We start from the raw sequence: 25,000 nt of genomic DNA, 5'->3' as shown, positions 1-25,000 counted from the left end.
TACTGTGTATAATTATTTTGTATATATAAATACACACACATGCATGTATATTTTTAAGAAATATTTGCATACATATACTGTATATATTTATATATAATTTATATTATATATAAATATTTTTTTTTTTATATAAATAACACATTTTTCTTAAATATATATATGCATGTGTGTGTATTTCTAGATACAAATTTAATTATACACAGTACACTCACATATATTATTTAAACACAAACTTTTATTTTGGATGCGATTAATCGCGATTAATCTTTTGACAGCCCTAATATATACATGTAGCTATATTTATTATATATTATTAAATGACTTTTTTTATTTTTTATATAATATATAATATTGTTAGATAACCCAAGGAATTACAAATGAAAGGTGCTAATTCAGTTCTGTTTTAATCAACTACATTAAACACCAAAGTGATATTACAAATAATGTTATTTATTTATTTACTGTTTATTTATTATTTATATTACATATAAATTATTACTTTTTTTTTTTATTTACTTGAAAATAAATAAAGAAATAATATTATTATTATTATTTATTTTTTAAATCCCACTTTTTATATTTGTCTACAAAACTATTTTTTCCAATTTTTCCATTTAAAATGTTTTTGAGATCATGAGAAACATCAGTCAAATGTGTCTGGTAATGTGTAATTGGCAGCACACTCTTTTATGGTTGATGAATAATGGACTGAGAATTCCCAGAATGTCTCGAGGACATTTGCCTTGCGCTGTACATGGTTTTGCAGTTTTTCTTTCTTTCTTTCTTTTTAATGTGCAAGTTAATAAATTATGTTCAGTGTTTTTTTGTTTTTTTTTAAATGCATGCATTACTGCATAAAAAAATTTGAAACCTAGAATATAATGATTGTTTTCAAAAGCACGTTTCAGTGTCCCTCTTGAACGGCTGTGAGAGTAAATGTGCGTGTTTGTGTGTTTAATCAGGTGATGCTGGAGTTGGCTCAGCTGTATCTGACCCTGGATGATGTCGAGGCCTGTCAACAGCAGTGCAGTGCCATTCTGAAGAACGATCCGGTCAACGAGTCCGCCACACTGGTCAGTTTCCCTAAGCAGATAGCCCTCTCTCATAACCTCACCACTGTGGACCAATCAGATGCATCCAGAGTCAGAATAAACATCTTGAGTGTGTAGAGTTCCGGACGGAAAATTCTTATTTGTTTTCTCTATAGAGAAATTGATGTCAAACAAACCTTTCAAGTCAGCCTCTAAAGATGCCATAAGACAAAAAAAAAAACATTAAAAAAGTTTTTGTTTTAAAGTTCAGTTCTGTTCATTTCTTTTTTTACACCAAAACATTCATATTCTCCCACAGCTCTTTTATCATTTTCAAACTTTTTTTTATAGTTTTGATAGTTTTGGCATTTGATGATAGTGTCTTCTCCGTGTTGGTTGTTAGATGATGGCAGACCTCATGTTCCGGAAGCAGGACTATGAACAGGCTGTTTTTCACTTCCAGCAGCTCTTGGAGAAGAAACCAGGTGTGTCATTCATCTCCTGAGTTCTCAAACGGTTACGCCGTTCTTGCAGCGGCCCCTCAGCTTTCCCTCCATACACTCATAGGAACCGCAGAGGAAACCCAAGAAACCAGGAAGCTCTAATGAACTCATTTGATCTCTTCCCCCAGACAACTACCCAACGCTGTCCCGCCTCATTGATCTGCTGCGCAGAGCCGGCAAGCTGGAGGAGGTTCCCAGATTCCTCGAGATGGCAGAGAAACACTCATCGAGGGCCAAGTTTGAGCCTGGATACAACTACTGCAAAGGGCTCTACCTTTGGTAAGATTATAAAATAAGAAAACAGAGGGTCCGGGGTAACACTTTATGATGATGGTAATCCCAAACTGGGCTTCACGAAGGGGTTCATGAGTTGATGGAAAGCTAATAAATGAAAACATGAAATTGTAAAATTAAATTAAATCATGTTTACCTGCATGTCATGTGACCATTAAATTACATCAGAGAACCATGAACATGTGAATGTGTTGTTAAATTATTGAAATATTAACTTAAAATCTCAGGGGAAAGTAAATATTTTGGCAAAGGAGACAGTGTTATATACTGTTCAAAAGTCTGGGGTCAGTTGGGGTCATGTTTTTTAAGAAATTAATACTTTTATTCAGAAAATATGCATTTAACCCTAATGCCGTTTTGAAAACCCTGTAACAAGGTGGAAAAGTTTGGGAAGTAAAAAAATTTGGGAAGTAATTATACCATGTGAGCAAAGTCAGTAAGTTTTAGTCCAATGCAATAACATTAACATGTTCAGGAAAAAGAAAATCCTCTCCAGGTCAAAATGACCTGAACACAACATAAGGGTTAAATTAATCAAAAATGTAGTACGTTTATTGTTAATGTTACAAAAGATTTCTATTTGAAATAAATGCTATTCTTTAGATTTTTCTATTCATCAAAGAATGGTTTCCACAAAAGTATTATTCAAATGTAATAATATTTCACAGTATTACTGACAAAAGCATTTGGGAATTATTTCTCTGGAGTACCTGAGTCTGATTAGTCTTTGATACGTTTGATACGTGAAACCTTTGATACGTTTATTACAACAACCTTAGCTTTTGGTTGCTGAATTAAATACAATAAGAATTATGTTCTTTTTATCCACTATTGTTCATCAAGCCAAATGAATTCAGGTTGATTTGGACAGTTTTACACCGTCATCTCAATGGCAAAAGTTTCCCAATCAACCTGAATTCACCCTAATTCTCTTTTTTTTTTTTTTTTTTAATTTGATATGGACATGAATATTAATCTTCTGCTTCTTAAAGGTACACCGGTGAACCAAACGATGGGTTGCGTCACTTTAACAAAGCCCGGAAGGACAACGACTGGGGCCAGAATGCAGTGTACAACATGATTGAGATTTGCCTCAACCCTGACAATGAGACCATTGGAGGAGAGGTGTTCGAGAACCTGGACGGAGACATGGGGTGGGTCCAACATTTATTGAGTTTTTATATACACACTCTTTAGCTTGTGAAAGTGGGCTCAGATCTCACTTTGGTCCATTTCAGTTACGACTGGATCTCAGTCCAAATCAACTCACAGAAAAAAATAAAAATAAAAAATGAACCTGGGGTAACAGCATCAAAGTAGTCTAATTCCATGGGAAATCTGCGGACTTGACAACACTGACTCAGAATCTGTTTACACTGTTAACATCTGTTAATCACAAGTTGTCAGTGCTAAATACAGGTAAATGGGGTCCGTCAAACTACATTTTTAGGCAGCCAGTGTTATTAGTACAATTCAGGGTTCCTCAGACTGGGTCCTGGAGGGCCGCTGTCCTGCAGAGTTTAGCTCCAACCCTGATCAAACACACCTGAGCAAGCTAATCAATGTCTTCAGGATCACTAGAAACTCACAGCTAAGTGTGTTTGATCAGGGTTGGAGCTAAACTGTGCAGGACAGTGGCCCTTCAGGACCGAGTTTGAGGAACCCTGGTATAATTATTATACTGTTATTGTTTTTATTCATTTATTTATTAATAATTAATATTTTCAGTTTTAATTTTAAAGTTTTAGTAATTGTGTTTTTATTTATTATTGTTATTAATATATGTTTTAAATATGCCTATATAATTTCGACTTCATTGCATTTGTATTGAAAGCACTAGTCTGTCTCAATGCGTTCTCGACAGCAAGGAAAGACCACCTACTTATCTGTCAATCATTCATTGCTCTAAAACAAGAGTTTAAAGCTTTGCCAGTTTATATATAACCACTGATCTCAAATTTGGAAAATTGTCACGTTTAACATCACTAGTTTTCCTTATATGGCAACATGCAGTTACAGAGATCAGTTAAAGTGTAACGCAAATTTATTTTAAGACGCTTTGTATTGTTACAATGTTGGTAGTATATGTACACAATACAAATTGACACCATTATGACTAAAAGTTTGCTAAGAAGTGTTTCCTACTCAAGCAAGGCACTATTTGACTCTGGTCAAGCCTATCCAATAGAATCAGACTGGGGGCCTTGGAAGGCAACAGGACCAGTGCATTATGGGTTTTCCTACCTATTTTGCTAAAGGGAATATAGCCCATTGCTATATTTTCTCTAGTCAGGTAGCACTGATTTAAATTTTTTTTTTTTTTGCATTTCTATAGCATAGGCAGACAAGTTTTATTGAAAGCCCACTTTCCCAGCGGTGAATTACCCGTTTAAAACGGCTGCTTAAATAAAATAACAATGAGTATTCCACTCGAAACGTCCACAAGTGTCACAGGAGATGCATTTGAGATGCATGTTCCTGCCAAGTGAAAACGGTGATCTTAATACCAGGTGCCTCAGACCATCTTCACTTCACCAATATATCTTTTATTCTGCATAAGCTGTTATCGAGTTTTATTCAGTCTCACTAATGATGCATTTCATTTGTTCGAGTTCAGGAACTCTACAGAGAAGCAGGAGTCCGAGCAGCTGGCCGTGAGAACAGCGGAGAAGCTCTTAAAGGAGCTGAAGCCACAGACCCCAGCGGGACACGTTCAGCTGCGCATCCTGGAGAACTACTGCTATCTGGCCACCAAGCAGAAAGCCAACGTGGAAAGAGCTCTCAACATCTTCATCGAGACCGCAAACAGTGAGGTGTGTGGGCATCACATGACGGATGTTGAATACACACACCCACACAAGCACAGAATGAATCGCACCTTCAAGGCAAACTTACACTAAGTGGTTTGTACAAGGTGCTTAAAGTGCTTGAAGTACTTGAATTTTACTTTTCGAAATATAAGTCCTGGAAAACCCTTGAAATCAGCCATATTTAAGAAAAAGTTATTGAAAAATTATTGAAAGACAGTAAAATTTGTGTTTAATTTTATTGATAAAACAATAAACAAGCCTGTCTAATACAGATATAGAGCCATTTTACATGGCTATGAGCGTGATATTGCTCATATAAATAGCCAAGTATATGTTAAAGCTTTCATTCTTCAGGTCAATCATATATTCATGGAAATAAATGAATGTTTGAATAAGGAAAGCCATATCTTTGTCATAGTAGCCTTTCGATGTTTAAAGTTTCCACAGTCATTGCATGTGCTGCACTTTATTATTTGTACCATTTTGTATTATTAGATTATTTTTATTTAGCCTATCTATCTACCTTTTTTAAGAATTTAAAATATAATAAAGATATTGTTTGATAAGTGAGATCTCAGTCCTTGAAAACCAAGAAAGTAGTGCTTGTAAAGTCCTTGAAAGTCCAGGAATTTCATTTTACAGCATCTACGAACTGTCTAACGTTCAGAACTTATATTTAGTAAGGAAGCATTAATTGACCGAAAGTCAGTAAAGATAAAATATGTCTATTTCAAATACAGTAAATGCTGTTCTTTTGAACTTTCTACTTGAGTTTTTCAGTGCAAAAACGTTCTGTGTGAATGACCCCTATGAAATGTTTATAGTCACAGATATACAGGTGAAACTCGAAAAATTCGAATATCGTGCAAAAGTTATAATTTTGATGATTATGGCTTATGAGAACCCCGAATTCAAAATCTCAGAAAATTAGAATATTACATGAAAACAGTAAAAAAAAGGATTTTAAATACAGAAATGTCGGCCCTCTGAAAAGTATAATCATGCATATGTATATAGTTATATATACTAAATATATTAGTTTCACCTTTTAATTTGAATTACTGAAATACATGAACTTTTGCGCGATATTCAAATTTTTCGAGTTTCACCTGTAAAGTGAATCCTTTTCCTTCATTCACTCACCTACCCAAGGAAATGTGTGTGTTCTGTGCAGAAAGATCATGTTCCTGCGCTGCTGGCCATGGCCACTGCCTACATGATCCTGAAGCAAACCCCTCGAGCCCGGAATCAGCTCAAACGCATTGCCAAGATGAACTGGAACATCATTGATGCGGATGAGTTTGAAAAGAGCTGGCTACTCCTGGCCGACATCTACATCCAGTCGGGAAAATATGACATGGCTGGAGAGCTACTGAAGAGGTGCCTACGCCATAACAAGGTGCTGGATTTTTTTTTTTTTTTATCACAGTCATGGTATATATAAATTTTTTGCCGGAAATTCAACTGAAAAATAATAAAATATAAGAACATTTAAAATCAAAACGTGGTAAAAAATTAACCTTTTTAGATATAAATATAGAAAATAAATCTTTTCACTGCACAAAATGTTGTTCTTCCTCAGTTTTTTTTGTCTTGTCTACCAGTATAAATATCTAGACATTCTTAAATCAAGACACATTTATTTGAGATGCTACATGACGTAAGATATTAAGTCTTATTTTCTGTTTTTGAGTTTTTGCTGAAAACAAGAAAAAATATCTGCCAATAGGATAAGAAAAATAAATTTTAATTTTTCTTACCCCACTTCGAGATATTTTTTTCTTTTTTTAAACATGAACTCAAATTTTGAAAAACACTGATGCCAATAACAGACTGATGTTATATCCTGTTTTACGATAGTCCTGCTGTAAGGCGTATGAGTACATGGGTTACATTATGGAGAAGGAGCAGTCGTTCAGAGATGCTGCCATGAATTATGAATTGGCCTGGAAGTACAGCAATCAAACCAACCCCACTATAGGTAAGATTAAAGCACCTCCTGTGTGTGTGTGTGTGTGTGTGCACACATCCCTCATTGACATCAGCTTCCTGTTTGTTTACCAGGTTACAAGCTTGCGTTCAATTACCTGAAGGCCAAAAGACACGTGGATGCTATAGATGTGTGTCATAAAGTGAGTACGCAATAATTCTGGCATCATAGATCACAGACAGACTCCCTCTAATTTGGGAGAATTTTTGCCATATTTACATAGTTTTTGAGGAGATTTTTAAATATATTTTTGCTTTGAATCTTGAATCTTGAAATATTGTGAATAACTTCAGAGCATTTGGATTTGGTTCATGGTTTTGAACTTTTTATTAAAATGTCTATGGAGAAATTGAATGGGAAAAGTACTTACAAAAACCAAGGCTGCTGCAACAGTTACTGTTGTGATTCATATGCAAATATGATAAAGCCTGTTGCATCTTCTTTCTTTCTTGTGTTTGTCTGAATGTCTCACACCCTCAGGTTTTGGACGCACATCCCAACTATCCACGGATCAGAAAGGACATCTTGGACAAAGCCAGAGTGGCTTTAAGATCATGACAGATTGAGCGGTGTGCTGTTGCTCAATCCTGATTTCATCTATAATTTCATATACATGCACTTTATAAGAAATGTTTTGATATGACTACATCCAGTGTTAATTGAGCATTAAGACAAGCATTGATAATGATGCAATATTTTTCATTATGTACACACAAATAAATAAACATTTCAAAACACTAACGTCAGGCTACAGCTGCCACTTTCTGTATCTTTGCCAAAATGTGCAGTTACAACAGAGCACAGTGCACAGAGTAATGTATCCCACAATGCAATTGACCTTGCATTTGCAATGTGTCTTTTTTGACTCTTTATTTGATCAGACTGGCAAATGTTACAATATTTTTCCCTAAAATTGAATAAAAAATGCAACTGTTTTTATTTCCAAGATGATAATTGCATGCCATTCTTATGCCACAGTGAGGTCATTTGACAACAATGTAGCATACTACTGTTTGGCAGTGTTTTAAATGGAATACTAGCATACTGCTTCCCTCACACTGCACAGTATGCTGTATAAGGTCTACTCATTATTTAAAACAGTATGCAATATGCAACGATAAACACTTAAAACCGTTTATGAGTCAGTAAATCTCTTCTCTCTTCAAGTGCTCTGCCCTCAAGAGCACCCAAATGGAAATGACCCTAAATCTGTGTTGTTTGTAGTGCTTGAACTCAGGGCAGAATTGAAATTGAAATTTAATTTTCTGTTCCAGATAAACAACTCTTTAACCATCTGATGCTGGTGTCCACTACAAACCTTTAAAAGCTGTTTTAACCATTTAGAGTGTGATGTTACATCCAAATCAACGTGGGTGACCTTTGACTGTTGTTGTTATTATATCAGTTTCCTCCGAGGAGGCAAGGGAGGCAGTGCCTCAAAAAAATTGGATGAGAAAATAATCCATTTTACAAAAATAAAACAATGTAAATAATACAAAATGTGACATTAGAAAGTGTATAATTTTTTTTAAAGTAAGTGTCCAACAGTGACAGCAGCAGGTGAAGTTACAGCGGGAGTCCGCGTCTCTCTTGCCTCCTCTGATCCATTGAGTTTAATCCCTTGTGCGCTGGGTTTAGTGGGGATAAATTGAGAATGAATGGGGGAAAGTCACATGAGAGGAGTCAATACCTCCATCGTACTATGGTTGAATATGATTGGGTTGTGCAATAAACCCCACCTCTTTTTTTCCTTTTTTTTTTTTTTGTGAGCAATCAGCTTGGTACATCATGTCTGTGACAGTGTTTACCAAGTCTGATGACTGATGAAAATAATTTGACTATTTAAAAAAAAACAGATGAACATTAGTTCACACTTATTAATGTTACTTATTATTTTGGAATACATGTAAAAATGCTTTAAAACACAAACTTGAGATTTTATATGTGGTTTAAATAAAAAGAACATATATATATATATATATATATGAAGAGTTCAGATGCAAAAGCCTCTAAGTGCCATCTGAAATTTTCTTCTAGAATGATCATTTTTATCAAGCTCGTATATTTAAGTTCAGTAATTTCACTTAAATGACAATTAATAGGTCATTTTCATTGCCATTAAAGTGAAGTGAAATTACTGAACTTAAATATACGAGCTTGATAAAAATGATCATTCTAGAAAATTTTAGATGGCACTTAGAGGCTTTTGCATCTGAACTCTAAATATATATATATATATATATATATATATATATATATATATATATATATATATATATATAATATATTTAAAAATAAAAAAAATAATTTTAATGTCATGTTTATTTAACCAGGAAAATGTAACAACATTACGTTTAACTGGGACATGATTTTACATTTTATTTAAAAAAAAAAGTGAGGACTTTGCCTACTCATTTTTAAACACCACTGCGCGCATCTGTGTTGTGTTGTGTGTGTGTGTGTGTGTGTGTGTGTGTGTGTGTGTGTGTGTGTGTGTGTGTGTGTGTTGTCTTTCTATATCCCGGCGGGGTCTTCAACCTGAAAGCACACTGACTCATGGGGACTCGTGTCACCTTGGGATGTTGGGACCATGAGGGAATAATTGTGTGTGTGTTTATTTTTTAATTTTTGACAACATATATTCAATATGGCTGACAAAATTGATGATACTCTAAGTAGAAGAGGCTATCTTGCTGGTTGTTTTTTTTTATTTTTTTTTTTACTTGTATTACTATTTTACTTATACATATATAGACAGGGATATTTTTTCTTCGAATTGGCCAAATATAATCTCTTAGATGTCGATTTTTGCAAGGTTTACAGAATAAACTTTTAGCTTATAGTGTTACGGTAAAGAATTTTAGTTGTGCAATAAATCCACATCAGCCTGATGTCAAATAATAAACTTTGAGATACATAATCAGATGGCATATGTTCATATGTCAACCTCCAGCAAGAGTCAGTCACAGTGGGAAGTTAAATTTCTAGTATCCTACAGATGAACACTGAGCCTCTCTGGTATTCTTCTCTTGTCCGGTTCGTGTCCGGTTTCTTTTCTTTGCTCTGCAAACACAGAAGCTCTTTATAAGTCCATGTGCATGGGGACCCGGTGATTAAAATCCTCAGGCTGAGCATGTCTGGTAAGTGTTTTCTACATCTACCATATATATAATAGGGGTAATTTATTGAGGTAATATGTCTAAGTGAGTTTATCACTGTCGTGACATCCATCACTGATGTCGCGCGACGTTTTCGCCTAAGTTATTCTGCATGAACCGCAACACCTACTTTGAGACATGGAAATAGTTGAAGCCAGTTATCGGTTGTGGATGAGTTAGGTTTGTGTAACATAAATATTATAGCTGTGATGCGGGGTGTGTAGCCTATTATTATGGGTCTGTCTTTACTAATTAATGCTTAAACACCCCCCAAAGGCAACACCGATTGCGCTCAGAAAATTACTGAAAAAGAGAAGAAAAAAAGAATAGCATCTCGCACGCTGTTCCTTTCTTCTTGATTTTACGCGTTCCTGATCTGTGTCTCCTAACAACATCCCAGCGGAGGGCATGTCCGTGACAATCCAGTTTAAAAAAGAACAAAAAGTAGAATTTTCTTTTTATAAATTATTCTTTTCACAAAGCTAAAAAAGTATGGAGGGTGCTCAAAATAAAGAAATTCGGTCAAGTGCCTTTCAAATGCGTTTTTTTATGTTCCTCTAATAAATTGATCAACTTTCTCAGTTTTTTTAAAATGTTGACGTTGCTGAACTCACCCTACAAGAGAATGAATGATGTGGCGTTTACGCACGCGTCACGCAAGCCCCGCCCCGTTTACCTGAAATACGCGCACCTGGATCCACGACGCGGAAGTCCTGTTGAGATTGCGCCACTTTGACATCGCCGTGGTCAGCAGTTCTTCTTTGGGACAGTCGTTGTTGAAGTTCTAAACTCTTTTGGATATGAACTGACATGAATTTTAAGCGCAGTCGGTAGGCTATGTCTTTCTGTTTCTTTACTGGACACTGATTCATAGTTTGGACAGATGGTGTTATTGTGCTATAATAATGATTAACACTAAAATTACTCAAAATTACGTAAATAAAGCAAAATAATGGATTTTTATCTGTCATCCAGGAAAACCTCACCATGTGAACTAATTGTTTTTACTTATATGGATTACATGCTTTATTATATATCATACTCATGTTCAGGTTTATATTTAGTTGGAAAGAAAGTAAATAGAAAAGTGTGGTTACACTTTATTTTAAGGTGTCTTTGTTACACTTCGTTATTAAATATCATATTCATATTCAGGTTTATATTTAGTTGGAAATAACCTAAATAGCAAAGTGTGGTTACACTTTATTTTAAGGTGTCTTTGTTACACTGTAATTATACATTTAAGTACTGAGTAATAAAGTAACTACTAAAGAACTACTGGTTCGGTTAGGGTTAGTTACATGTAATTATGCATCATGTATAGTTATTACTATAGTAACTCCATGTAACATATGTAACAATGACACTAAAATAAAGTGTTATTTGCTTTTCTCCAAATTTCAGTGACAACACTCCCCCATCTCACATGTAAGTGGTCATTAAAATGTATTTTCATTGACAAAAAAGTGTTTTAGTAAAGAATATGCATCTAACTTTTGATTCACATTACGATGGCTTACACATTATAAAGGGGGAAACCTTAACATGCATTCAAGGGTTGAAAGAAAAAAACTATTATGATAAATCAAAATGATTTTTTTTATGTCTGTCTGATGTTTGTAATATGATTAATACTTTTCCATTGGTTAAAAGTCCCAATTATCATTTGGAAAAGTTTTACCCCAAGGCAGTGTTGTTAAAGTAATTAAATTCACAAAATTACCTCTCATGTGAAGAATGATTTCCCAGCCACCTAAAAGAGGCTTAAATATCAAAGAAAATATTTATGTTGGATGTTCAGAAGCGGAGTTCCAGAGTTTTCCGTTCTCAAGCCAGTTGTCAGAAGTGTTTCACTTGTTGGCAGTGCTCTGCAGTGTCATCTTTTAGTGCTCACCTTACTCTCCCGTTCTCAGGTTGGACAGGCGGTGATGTTTGGCACAGAGAGCGTGTCAGGTGAAGCTTTGTTTGCCACTCTCTGAACTCCTCAGAAGAATGCCACTGTTCCGCAGGCTCATGCGCAGACGACTGCACCCATGGAAGCTCGCCATCGTGGCTTTAGTGTTTGTGACTTTCCTGTTTCTGATGCAGCGAGAGGTGGTCAGCCAGAACCCCCAGGACGAACCCTGGCTCAAAGGGATAGTGGAGAAACGGGATGGCGTTCTCGGGATGGTGATTGGGGCGGTGAATAACTTCCGGGACGCTATGCCAAAGATGCAGATCAAAGCTCCCGTGAGGCAGCAGGAGCGCGAGGGCAGTCCGGCCTGTCTATCCGGATACTACACGACCGCTGAACTGCGACCGGTCCTGGAAAGGCCACAGCAAAACCCCAGCGCCCCAGGGGCTTCTGGGAAGGCTTTTCACACTGACAATCTGGGCTCGTCAGAGCAGAAAGAGAAGGAGAGAGGAGAGGAGAAGCACTGCTTTAACTTGTACGCCAGTGATCGGATCTCTCTGAGCAGAGACCTCGGCCCTGATACCAGACCTCCAGAGTACGTACCTCCGGTTTGCTTTATGTTTGTCTTTCAGTTATAGCAGCATTTGATTGAGTGAGTCAGACTATGGACAGGACACATATTTGTATTGTCTTAATGTATTTTCTGTCTCTTTCATATTGAAATATTCAGGGTTTCCACAGAAATATCAGGGAATTTTAAAAACCCACTGACAATTATTAAATAAATATACATTTTTCTAGTCACCGTTAAATCAAAATTGGCAACTTTTTTTTTTTTTTTTAATGGAACATTGCAGTATTTATTATAAATGAATTTGTGTGCATATATATATATATTCATTCATCTTTATTTAAAATAACTTCCCCTCCCTCTTGCAGCGACATCTCTTCTTTTCTCTGATGAGTGTTTACTGGGGTGAGGGCGGGACAACCAACCTGTCAATCACATGAGATCCACCAATAGCAAACCACAACCATCCAATCAATTACGGATGACAAAATCAAGTCCCGCCCTACATTTTGTCTAGTTCAGAAGCGTTTCACTCGTCACAATAGGGAAGAAAATACTATCGCAGCTTCAGTTTCATGCCGACTTCAATGGTTTAATCTGCTGGATATTGCGCTCATTCGTGAAACATGAGAAAAACAGATGTGATTGAACCATTTTTGCATAAATTCTCACTTTCAGCTCAATTAAAGTATTTATGTAAGAATGGAATTCTGATTTACACAGAACTTTTTTCATGTTTCATAAAAGCAGCCCTGTGAATGCAGTCTCTAGAGAAATTATTTTTAAAACAATAATCATCCAATAGTCATCGCCTACTGGAAAAGTCATGTAGAAGTGGAGATTCATTAGTGAAAAAGTGTGGGAATCCTTACTATTGTAAATGCTCAGCTGAAAGGAATGATATTTTAAAAAATAGGCATGTTGAAACTCTAGTTTAGTAAACCAGTTTTTTTCCTGAATCAGCTTCTGATGTGGGTTATGGAGTGCTGAAAAAAAAAAATAACATAAGAAGAAAACCTTGTAAATTCGAAATGGTATAATTCCATTGCATATACTGTACAGTGCATAAGTCTAGGACAGTCTATTTAGCATTATACTAATTTAAAACATGTTTTAATATCTAGCCATTTTTATGTGGGAGTTTTGTTTTTTTATACATTTGCTTTATATATATAATATATTTGTATGAGTCACATGATCAGTGTCAATCATTTACTTGATTAGTCGCCTACAAATAGTGCAGAATATTTAATGTCATAGTGTTTCTTTGCTTGACATTTTTCAAAATACTTTATACAAGATTGTTTGTTTGCATATAATCTAGAGCAGAATTGATTTCTCTGTCTGGATAATCAGTGGCTCTGTGAAACTACAGACTAGCTTTTCTCCTCAGACAAGTTATTTAAACACGTCTATGCAGATATTGCGACTAATTACAGACTGAGACAAAGATGAGCTTTTCTCTAATTAAACAAGTTTGTTCTTGCCCTGATATACACAAATTCCTATCGCTCATTGTTTTACAAAGTGTCACACAACACACAATTAGTCAACTGAAAAATAACATCCAGACTAGGGCTGGCAGTAAAATAAAAATCTAGTTAAAATAATTCAAATATGCACCAATATAAAAATACATAGCAGAGAAATAGTTGCACTTGTACGTGTACTTACAGTGTACTTACCTAAGAAAGTACTGGTTAATATAAGGTAACTGGGTTAAGGTTAGGTTTAGGTGTTCAGGGTTAGTTATTACCCAGTTATTGTAATCACTAAAATAAGTACATAGCATGTACATGTGACTAACAGGACTGTAAAATAAAGTGCTACAGAAATATCTCAATAAAATGTTTTAACACATGTACAATAATTCTATGCCAAAACAAATCCTGAGAGATAATGGAAATGAAATGTTGAGTCAGTGTTGAACCGATTAATTGAAATTGGCAGTTTCATCTGACTCACAGAAATGAATCAAACTTTCCTTTTCTTTTCCAATGCTGGTTTTGCTACAATCGTAGATGTTATTTTAGTATAATTGAGATACTATTATAGTTTAGTTAATATATTGAGGTTAAAGTTAGTTTTAGTAATTTAGTTGTGTGTTTTTGTCATTTTTATTAGTTAGATTTTTTTATATATAGACAGTATATAGTGTTTATTAATTTTTATTTTAGTTATTTTAGCATGCCTTGTTTTTTTTTATATTTATTTTATTTTATTTAAGATCATGTTCATTTTATTTAAAGTAATGAAAAGTGTTCTAGAAAAGGTTTTAGTCTTTAGGAAAATGAATGGCCAAACAATTTATTGACTCTAAAATCCCCTGTTTCCTTCATATTTTCCTCTCTCAGATGCATCGAACAGACGTTCCGGCGCTGTCCGCCCCTGCCGACCACAAGCGTGATCATCGTGTTCCACAATGAAGCGTGGAGTACGTTACTGCGGACCGTCTACAGCGTCCTGCACACCTCTCCTGCTCTGCTCCTCAAAGAGATCATCCTCGTGGATGACGCCAGCGCTGACGGTAACTCACCCCGAGCCTGCGGTCCCTCGAGACCATCATGTGCTTTAATGGGCGTCCGGTTTCACTCAAGCAACCCGTTTAACAGAATTCTTGTAGGCCTGCTGACACCTGGCCGCTTGTTACTACGGGAAGCAGAGCTGTTTGGGAATGTTCTCAGTGGAGTTTTGCTCTGTCAGTGAGGTATAGGGGGGGGGGTATCAGTGGACTCTTAAAAACCAGATCTATGACAGGCGGACCAGGAAAATGAGCATTAGAGCAACTGGTTTTACTTCAGGAGCCATATTTGACATTAGACCTCAAGTGGCTCAACTCAACACAGCAACAAAATCGCTTGGTAAAAATAGAAATGTCTTTAAAATCAAACCTTGCAATTTTTTGCAGCATTAATTTTGGCAGTATGCAAAATAGTTGTTATAATTAAGTTAAGTTTCTTGAGTTTCAATGGATTCATGTTCTCAGCAACTAAAACAAACACACAATGTTTATCCTCGCTGTGACTCGTGTTTAAAGGCATAGTTCATTCAAAAATGATAATTCTGCCAGTAATTACTCACCCCGATGTCGTTCCAAGGTCGTCAGACTTTCGTTTATCTTCAGAACAGAAATGAAGATATTTTTAATGTAATCTGAGGGATATATCCCTCCATTGACAGCTACGCAACTAATACTTTGATGCTTCAAAAAGTTCATAAAGAGATCATAAAAAATAATCGCATATGAATTGAGTGGTTTAGTCCAAATTTTCTGAAGAGACTTGATCGCTTTATATGATGAACAGATTGAATTTAGGCTTTTATTCACATATAAACATTCATCAACACTCACATCAGTTGTGGTAAACAGAAGCTCAAGCATGTTCACCTGACGCGTGAGAACCAATGAGGTTCATTCTCGTGTTACACATCATGTTTGAACCAATGAGGTTCATTCTCGTTTTACGCATCACGTTTGAACTTCTGTAAGAGCCAATGAGGTTTGTTCTTGCGTGTCAAGCAGATTTGGTTGAGCTTGTTTATGTTCGCTGATCAATGTTAAATGTGAATAAAAGACTGAATTAAATCTGTTCATCATATAAAGTGATCGAGTCTCTTCAAAAACTGTGGACTAAACCACTCGATTCAAATGGATTAGTTTTACGATCTCTTTATGAACTTTTTTAAGCGTCAAAGTTTCAGTTGTGTAGCTGTCAATGGAGGGACAGTAAGCTCTCAGATTTCATTAAAAAGATCTTCATTTGTGTTCCAAAGATGAACGAAAGTCTTACGGGTTTGGGACAATATGAGGGTGAGTAATTAATGACAGAATTTTCATTTTTGGGTGAACTAACCCTTTAATGTAGTCTGGTTTCTTTTACATTGTGTAGTTTTGATCTTGGTTTTTGAGGATGATGGACCTGTTAATGACATTTGACAAATTTTGACTGACTTGCAAACTGCTGTTCAAAAGTTTGGGGTCGGTGAGATTTTTTAAAACAATTTCAAAAGAGGTCTCTTGTGCTCACCGTGGCTGAATTTATCTGATCAAAAATACAGTTATTAGTCTTCAGTGTCACATGATCCTTCAGAAGTCATTCTAATATGCTGATTTTCTGCTCAAGAAACATTTCTGATTATTATCAGGTTTATTATTATATGTTGAAAATATCACATTTTTATGGAAACCATGATACTTTTTTGAGGATTCTTTCAGATGTTAGAAAGAACAGCATTTTTCCAAAATAGAATTCTTTTGTAACATTCTAAATGTCTTAACTGATACTTTTTTGATCAATTTAGTGCATCCTTGCCAAATAAAAGTATTGCTTTTTTTAAAAGAAATCTTACTGACCCCAGACTATTGAATGGTAGTCTTTATAGTTAGTTGCGTTTGGTTATTTGAGTTTAGCATTGATTTTCAGATCAAAACAAACCTGATATGCATTTTTTGGTTGAGAACCACTGCACTAGTATAAGCATCTATCCGTTGCCCTGGTTGAGTCACGCAGGGAATGAACTTTCTCTCTTGGCAGCCCGCCAGTGTGAGGAATGAAAGCCAGGGAATTGGCTTTCAACTATTCCTTTACGCTCCCTCTTCTTTTAATTACACCCTCCGTCTCTCCTTCTCAAGCAGTTCCAGCTTCCGCTGAGAAAGACCAGTCTTCTGTGTGTTGACCCCTGCCCTCAGAGGCAGCCAAAACCTATAGGACGTCCCGCAGCGCTGCTGTGAATCATTTCAGCTGCTTTCAGCAGGCTTGTGCTTTACACCTTTACTCTTAAATGATTCTGAAGAGGATAATACATATTATGTGATATCATAAATCATAATGTCTGTTTTGGGAAAGCTACTCTTAAACTGCAGCGTCCCAAGCAACTCATAATTTAAAGTAGTTAAATGGTCAAGCAACCCTCCCTGCTGAGAATAAAAAGACTAAAGTGTTGAAAAAGACTAAGCCTGGTCTGGTGCAATGGTTTATGGGGGTTTTCTGTGCCATTAGTGGCACCAAAAAGAAACGCAAAAAGGTGGCATGCCGTTTGGTCTGATTTCGATTCAGTTTAGTGCTGTTAGTTTGTGCAGAAATGATACACTTCTGTTTGACGTTACTGTATTCATCACTATTTTTAGCTAGTTACTCCTCAGTTCTGTATAATATATAATATTATGCCAAAGTGCTGGCCGGTGGCTTTGCCCTGAGGGCTGCTGGGAACTGCAGACTCATGAAAGGAGATATTTATGCTTAATGAATACGTACACACCCATATCTACTAGATTAAAGGTACTGCTTGTGCTTTGTCCTGCTCTTTTAGATATATTATTAAATCTTTCATCCCAGCATACTGAATCTAAGACATATCCTGACAGAATACTGAATCAGTTTGAAGGCAAAATGTTAGACGTTTAACCACAGTAACATTTAGAAGTTAAAAGAGCACCGATTGACATGATATAAATAAAACGACTCTGAAATCTGTTTCAAAAACTAGTGAACAGCTTTGCTCTACCTCATACTGACTACATAGGCAGCTGCCTTCTAAGGGAGCATCCAAACTGAAGAGACATGCTTTTATGCATATGCTTGATATTAATATAAATACTTGAAAAAGCATTATAGTGGTCACACACATATTAAATATACACTACCGTTTAAAAGTTTGGATTTGGTACGTTTTTTTAATGTTTTTGACAGAAGTCTTTTATGCTCACCAAGGCTTCATTTATTTGATCAAAAATACATGAAAAAGCAGTAATATTATTGCAATTCAAAATAACTGTTTTTAATATGAATTTATTTAAAAATGTAATTTATTCCTGTGATGCAAAGCTGAATTTTCAGCATCATTACACAGCTGCTCAAGAAAAAATTCTTATTATCATTGTTGAAAACAGCTGTTTTATATTTTTGTGGAAACTGACACTTTTTTCAGGATTCTTCAATGAATAGGACGTTTAAAAGAACAGCATTTATTTAAAAAAAATAATAATAGTCTTTTGTAACATAAATGTCTTTACTGTCAATTTTGATCAGTTTAATACATCCTTGCTGAATAACAGTATTCTTTTCTTTAAAAAAAAAAACTTAGATCTTAGCAGCCACAAAATATTACATTTTTATAACAGACATTTCTCTCATTTCATCTTCCATCTGTATGCATTTTGTACTGAGCTTGTTGCAATGCATTCTGTTATTCCCTTCTCTGTGAAAGCATGCATGCATTAGAATTTTGCGTAAAGAATGTTTAACAATTATTGATTGCAAATTAAATGCACAAAAACACATTGTTTTGACTTTTCTGTTTCTCACAGAGCGACTAAAGGACGAACTGGACGAGTATCTGAAACAGCTGCACATCGTTCGCGTGGTCCGCCAGCGTGAGCGAAAGGGCCTGATCACTGCCCGGCTCCTCGGGGCCTCCGTAGCCACAGGGGACACGCTCACCTTCCTGGATGCCCACTGTGAGTAGCCAAACTCTGGCATGCGAAATCACTGAGCTATATGAGCGACTTGCCATTTTAAAGAGCAAATCACTCCCACTCAAGTTGCTGGATTCACATTAATAGGGTTTGTGTCTTAATAAAAACATACTCTTTTTAACAAGCCTGTGGTCAGTTAGAGCTGCTCTGCGCTGGAAAGAATCTGATGCCTTTTTAATTCCGTCTGAGTTTAGGCTTGTTAAACATTCATGATGTTATTTAGACCGTGTTTGCGTCCTCCGCTGGTGTGGCTGACTGGGATATGATCAGGCAGAATGCAACAATTTGCTCAAATTGATTTAGAACACAGTCTTATTTATTCATAACGGCTGTGTTTATTCATCTGAGTGTTGTAAGTAAATACGTTCAAGTAAATGAGAGTAAGAGGGGATGGTTTAGCCTAAGGATTGGAAAGTACTCTATGCAAGTTTGCAAACTTAAAGAGGCCATATTATGTCTTGATCTTTATTTTTGGGCTCTACTAGAATAGGTTTAATGCTTGAATGTTCAAAAAACACATTATTTTCCCCATATTTGACATTATTGCAGCACCTCTCTTCCCGGTCTGTCAGTAACGCTCTGTTTAGTTCCTGTCTCCATTAAGCCCCTCCTTCTCAAAAGCACAATGTGCTCTGATTGGTTGGCTGGACCAGTGTGTTGTGATTGGTCCATTACTTCAGTGTGTTTCTGAAATGTCCCTCCCGTTACCATAATCGCAAGTTTCAACACACTACTAACTCAACCAGGCTCCGCCCCTTTATTCTGTGTATGCCTTTGCCGGGAATTATTTAAATGAGGAATATTCCCGGAATATAAACTCAAGACTACAATGGAGGTGTTTCAGGGAGTTCAGAAACAATGACACTGATATAATATGGACTTTGTTCTTTGTAACTTCGTAGACTCTTTTCACGCTCAAACCAACATTACAAACTAAAGAAAGATGAAATTTAAAAAAAGCATAATAGGTCCTCTTTGATTTCTCAGACTTCTCAAGACGCTTCAGCTTTATCATGCTTCATTTGTTTAGGTGAATGTTTCCACGGATGGCTTGAGCCGCTGCTGGCCAGGATAGCGGAGAACTCCACTGCCGTAGTGAGTCCTGACATCACCACCATTGACCTGAACACGTTTGAGTTCATGAAACCCTCACCGTACGGACAGCACCATAACCGGGGGAATTTCGACTGGGGCCTGTCCTTCGGCTGGGAAACCCTTCCAGATCATGAGAAACAGAGGCGCAAAGATGAGACCTACCCAATTAAGTAAGGAAATGTTAAGCTTTACAATAAAGTAGGGGTGTAACGGTTCTCGGTAAAAAAACGAACCGTACCGCTCTCCACTCACGGTTCGGCACGCACTTGCACCGCGGTTCATCTCAAATCTGACGACGCATACGCATCTATAATATGGTTTGTTGAAAATAACAATGCGTATGCAATGAGTTAGGCTAATGTTTCTGTCGATGGATACGCATACGCGCACATGGAAAGCTCGCAAATATTGAGTTCTCTTATGTCAACATGCCCATCTTGGCGAGTATCCTAGCAAACATAGTAGGTAAATGTAAACAGTAGAGAAAGAGTGCATGTGTCTTGCATTATTCCATGCATTTTCTTAAAGTGACAGCAGCCTAATATTCCTGCTGTTTGTGATTTTAATGTTAATCAAACAACAAAAGACAATGAAATCACCCACTGCTTTCGTAACCTTAATGATGAATCTTTATTTAATTTCTACAGTGGAGATTATATGCAGTTGTTTTACATTTGATTACTTTATTCAGTTTCTGTTCCTGAAAACTACTGTTGGCAACCTGAAAAACCTGAAAAGCACTGTTTATTTTATTTGTATCATTTGCTCTATTGTATTTATTTGTGCTGTTGCTTGTAGTTTGATTATTTGTTCTTATTTTCTTAATATTTTTATTTGACAGTAGTCCTTTTTTCCCTGAACATAGCGCATACTGAACCGTACCGAAACCGTGACCCTAAAACCGTGATACAAACCAAACCGTGAGTAATTTGAACCATTACCCCCCTACAATAAAGGAATTGTTCAGCCAAAAATGAAAACTATTTACTCATGCCATGACTTTCAAAATCCATAAGGTTTGGAACAACATGACTATTCCTTAAATGCTTTTACTGAGAGATTAAATAGATTTGATAATACTCAGAAGTGAATTGTTTGTTTTCCATTAAATGTTTTTTATCCACACACACACACACACACACACACACAAAAAAAAAAAAAAAAAAACCCACACATTTCAGTCATTTTCTATCTAATGAAAAACATTCAAAGCAGAGAAACATTTACACTGTAATCGCATTTGTCCTCGCAGGACGCCAACGTTCGCAGGGGGATTGTTCTCCATTTCCAGAGATTACTTCTACCATGTAGGAAGCTATGATGAGGAGATGGAGATTTGGGGAGGAGAAAATATTGAAATGTCCTTCAGGGTGAGTCAAAATTCATGTCACACTTGTTTATGAACATCTTTAGGTCGTTCTTTGCACATACACACAACCGTTCAAAAGTTAAGAAATTAATAGTTTTATTCAGAAAGGACACATTTAATTGTTCAAAAGTGACAGACATTTACAATGTTACAAAAGATTTCTGTTTCAAATAAACTCTGCTATTTTGAACTTTCTATTCAGTTTCAAAGAATGCATCATGGTTTCCACAAAAGTATTCCACAAAAGTATTAAGCAGCACAACTGTTTTCAACATCAGTAATAATAAGACATTTTCATAATATTACAGTTTTACTGTTTTTTTTTTTTTTTTATCAAATAAATGCAGCCTGGGAGAGCAAAATACCCCAAACTTTTGAATGGTAGTGTATATTGATTGTCAACCTTGAATGAAGCGACACTGATTTCTGCATTTGCAATGTAACGGATCAAACACTTTTAGAGATTCACGACAAGAAAATTATATTAAGTTTTGTCTTTTACTGTAATTGCTTGGTATCTAAATGTTCTTTAGTTATTTGAGAAATTATCACATTAACTGTTAAATTAAGTAAAAGATGTGTGTATGTAACTTAAATGTGTACTGTATGTCATGATTAGCATTAAGCTTTGTATCAGTAGAAACCCGGTGGTATTTTCGACTGACCGTGCTTCCCTCCCTCATGTCCCCCTGAGACGAGAGATTTCTGTATTGTGTGTCTGGAAAAAAACCTCAGATGACGCAAAAATCGTCATTTAGCGTCATCAGAGGCTTTTCTGTCCAGAGGCGAGAGACTCCAGCCAGTAGGAGGAGCTCGTTCCGCATGTCTTCAACCCGCCCATAGGGGGATCTCACGATAAAACGCCGTCTTTTCAGTTTCGAGTCGACTAGTAGCCTAGCTGTGTCATTTCTTCCGATACTGCCCTCTGTAATCGGTGGGCGTGGCTTGGGAGTGAAGCAAGTGCATTCTGGGAATTGTTGTCTTTCATCCACATGAGCCAAAAATACATTTTCTGGCTTTTCTCAGTCTAGAAGGCTCCAACTTCTAAAATAATTTCACATTTCTACTACATAAATGACCCAATTTAAATACACATTCATCTTTCCAGCTGTGAAATATCCCTTTAAATTTACATTAACTTACTTTTGTAGGGACTTTTGTGAACATTTAAGTGGTGATGCAAATTAATCATTGAGTCAGAATTTTGAATCAATTCATGGAAATGAATCAGTTTCCAACTCTAATGGCATTTCTGCTTTACAAGTTTAAATCAGTGACTATACAAAAGCAAGGATTGGGAAACTAGTTAAACGACACGGTCTTCTTTATTTAAAATTTTTTAATTAAAAAGTTTCCTAATGTGTGTGTATTGGATAAATAAAGCTCTTCCTTTTCCTTTCATTAATTGAGGCTGTTTTCTGTAGTCTTGACCTCCTGCTCTCATCCTTCAGGTGTGGCAGTGCGGGGGGCAGCTGGAGATCATCCCCTGTTCAGTCGTTGGTCACGTGTTTCGCACTAAGAGTCCGCACACCTTCCCCAAAGGCACGCAGGTGATCGCTCGCAACCAGGTGCGTCTGGCTGAGGTCTGGATGGATGACTTTAAAGAGATCTTCTACCGGAGGAACCAGCAGGCCGCTCAAATCGCCAAAGAGGTACAGCTCCCAACATTCCCAGTCCCTCATTATTGTAACATTTCCAATAAGAGACTGTAAAGGTTTAGTTGTAGTGAGCAACTGAATGGCACCAAGGCTAGTGTGTTGCTCCCAACATTTGAAGAGCTCTCCCTTTTTCCCAACTGACCAATAAAATAAAGGCTAATATATGTATATTAATAATACATATTACTGCTTATTAATAGTTAGTAAGGTAGTTGTTAAGTTTAGGTATTGGGTAGGATTTAGGGATGTAGAATATGGTCATGCAGAATAAGGCATTCATATGTGCTTTATAAGTTCTAGTAAACAGCCAATAATATGTATATATAGTCTTTTTGAAAAAGTTTTTTTTAAGTCTTGTTTTAAAAAGCTGTTAAAATAAATTATTTTATTCATATAAATATTTGATAGTTTAAATTTAATTAATTTTTTTATGTTTTAAATTATTTAAATTATTTAAATGTATTATTATAATAATTTATGTACATTTAATTATTGAATTTATGCATCCTTTTAAATAAAGGAAAAAGGCTAATGATCAAAATAAATAAATAATGATAATAATAATAATAATAATAAAATAATAATAAAACTATAAATACAATTAAAAATGTAAATAATAAATACAACTTTTTATTAATTATTTTTAAGATAACAAAAATGTTTTAATAATTTGCATTATTTTTATTTTACTTTTTTTATTATTACAAATAAAATATTTTATTTAATTAGAATGAAATTTTATTTAATTAGAATGAAATTTAATTAATTAATTTATTTCATAATTTATTATATTTTAATATTTTATAAATACCTTTATTTGATTTACCTAAATAATTAAACTGCCACAGTTGTGTTATACGAATGGATTTCCTGCATTTGTTTGCTGGGATCGTGGAGTTAAGAATTATGAGACTAAAGGCCTTTTGCCAGGCTTTCATTGTGCTGGTCTTCTGCGAACTAAACCACAGAAATCCCTCAACATTCCCAACGTGTAGCCAAGACCTGATGCTGGTTCATAACCGTAGACAGACAGCTTTAAAGTGGAGCCTCAGACAGCTTTAATATGAGACTCTAAGACAGTTTCTGTAATGAAGCTACCATCTCTCTCTCTTTACAGCGCTCTTTTGGAGACGTCTCCAAGCGTGTAGATCTCCGGGAAAAGCTCCAGTGTAAGAGCTTTTCCTGGTATTTGAAGAACGTCTATCCGGAGGTCTTCATGCCCGATCTCAATCCGCTGCAGTTTGGCGCGGTGAGTGTGTGTGTGTGTGTACAGTGGCTCTTTCGCTCTCTTTATTCATCTCCCTCTCTGGTGTTGTGTCTGCGGTTTCCCACCATGCAGCGGATCTCGGAGAAAGCCGTTCTGTAAAACCTTGTTTTAACAGCTTTCATGTTACGACACCACAATCCGTTCCATTCCCTCCTTCTCCCTCCAGATAAAGAACGTCGGGAAGGAGGCCTGTTTGGACGCGGGAGAGAGTAATGAAGGAGGGAAACCTCTCATTATGTACCCCTGCCACGGGATGGGAGGAAACCAGGTAATTGGAGCGGGAACAGTTTGTCCTGTAAATAATTCAAGTGAATAGAGAAAACCACACATAGGCTAAACCAATTTGTTTTTAAATGGTTATTAGAAATTTGGTACAAAATAATAACAATTATTTTTAATCAGGGGAAAGTTCTTTTCTGTTCTTTTCTTTATTATATATTATATTATAATAGTCAGATAATAATAATCAGATGAAGGTGCTCTTTTGAGGTATTTATTTTCTTAAATGAGGAGTAAAAAAAATAAATAAAATAAAATAGTCCATACAGTTTAATCACAATATTTTATTATATCATATTTAAAGTTAGGCGAAGGTGCTTTTGAGGTATTTTTTTACTATTTAATTTAATTTAATTTAATTTAATTTAATTTAATTATTTTATTTTATTTTATTTTATTTTATTTTATTTTATTTTATTTTATTTTATTTTATTTTATTTTATTTTATTTTATTTTATTTTATTTTATTTTATTTTATTTTATTATTTGAAGGAACAGTAAAAAATCTATAAAAGTATTCCATACAATTCAATCATATATTTATTATATAATATTTTAAATCAGGTAAATTTACCTTTGAGGTATTTTTATTTAGTTTATTTTATT

The 25,000-nt window shown here is 35.5% G+C and overlaps 2 protein-coding genes across 5 annotated transcripts in view; both read left to right on the top strand.

Annotated features, from left to right (window-relative positions):
* Window positions 1–7,572, top strand: part of ttc21b (tetratricopeptide repeat domain 21B) — a 31,583-nt gene extending 24,011 nt beyond the window's left edge. For both annotated transcript variants that reach the window (XM_084122089.1, XM_084122088.1), the window contains exons 21-29: window positions 963–1,073; window positions 1,435–1,516; window positions 1,663–1,813; window positions 2,821–2,982; window positions 4,446–4,641; window positions 5,813–6,037; window positions 6,499–6,619; window positions 6,703–6,770; window positions 7,109–7,572. In XM_084122089.1, the coding sequence (XP_083978215.1) occupies window positions 963–1,073; window positions 1,435–1,516; window positions 1,663–1,813; window positions 2,821–2,982; window positions 4,446–4,641; window positions 5,813–6,037; window positions 6,499–6,619; window positions 6,703–6,770; window positions 7,109–7,186 (1,194 nt within the window). In that variant the 3' untranslated portion in view covers window positions 7,187–7,572. The remainder of the gene's footprint in view (window positions 1–962; window positions 1,074–1,434; window positions 1,517–1,662; window positions 1,814–2,820; window positions 2,983–4,445; window positions 4,642–5,812; window positions 6,038–6,498; window positions 6,620–6,702; window positions 6,771–7,108) is intronic.
* A 2,100-nt stretch (window positions 7,573–9,672) lies between these two features.
* The window catches only part of galnt3 (UDP-N-acetyl-alpha-D-galactosamine:polypeptide N-acetylgalactosaminyltransferase 3 (GalNAc-T3)), a 19,824-nt gene continuing 4,496 nt past the window's right edge, over window positions 9,673–25,000 (top strand). The window contains exons 1-9 of one of the 3 annotated variants that reach the window (XM_084121591.1): window positions 9,673–9,768; window positions 11,700–12,275; window positions 14,606–14,778; window positions 18,559–18,708; window positions 19,757–19,991; window positions 21,074–21,191; window positions 22,642–22,842; window positions 23,966–24,097; window positions 24,282–24,383. In XM_084121591.1, coding sequence (XP_083977717.1) covers window positions 11,779–12,275; window positions 14,606–14,778; window positions 18,559–18,708; window positions 19,757–19,991; window positions 21,074–21,191; window positions 22,642–22,842; window positions 23,966–24,097; window positions 24,282–24,383 — 1,608 coding nt within the window. In that variant the 5' untranslated portion in view covers window positions 9,673–9,768; window positions 11,700–11,778. Of the gene's footprint in view, window positions 9,769–10,485; window positions 10,617–11,673; window positions 12,276–14,605; window positions 14,779–18,558; window positions 18,709–19,756; window positions 19,992–21,073; window positions 21,192–22,641; window positions 22,843–23,965; window positions 24,098–24,281; window positions 24,384–25,000 lie in introns of those variants that run through there. The other 2 variants (XM_084121589.1, XM_084121590.1) reach the window with 2 other exon arrangements.

The sequence above is a fragment of the Abramis brama genome, assembly GCF_963993115.1.
Source record: "Abramis brama genome assembly, chromosome: 8".
In the NCBI taxonomy this organism is placed as follows: Eukaryota; Metazoa; Chordata; class Actinopteri; order Cypriniformes; family Leuciscidae; genus Abramis; species Abramis brama.
Note: the sequence above shows the minus strand (reverse complement) of the source record. Positions and strands in the feature narration are given on the sequence as shown.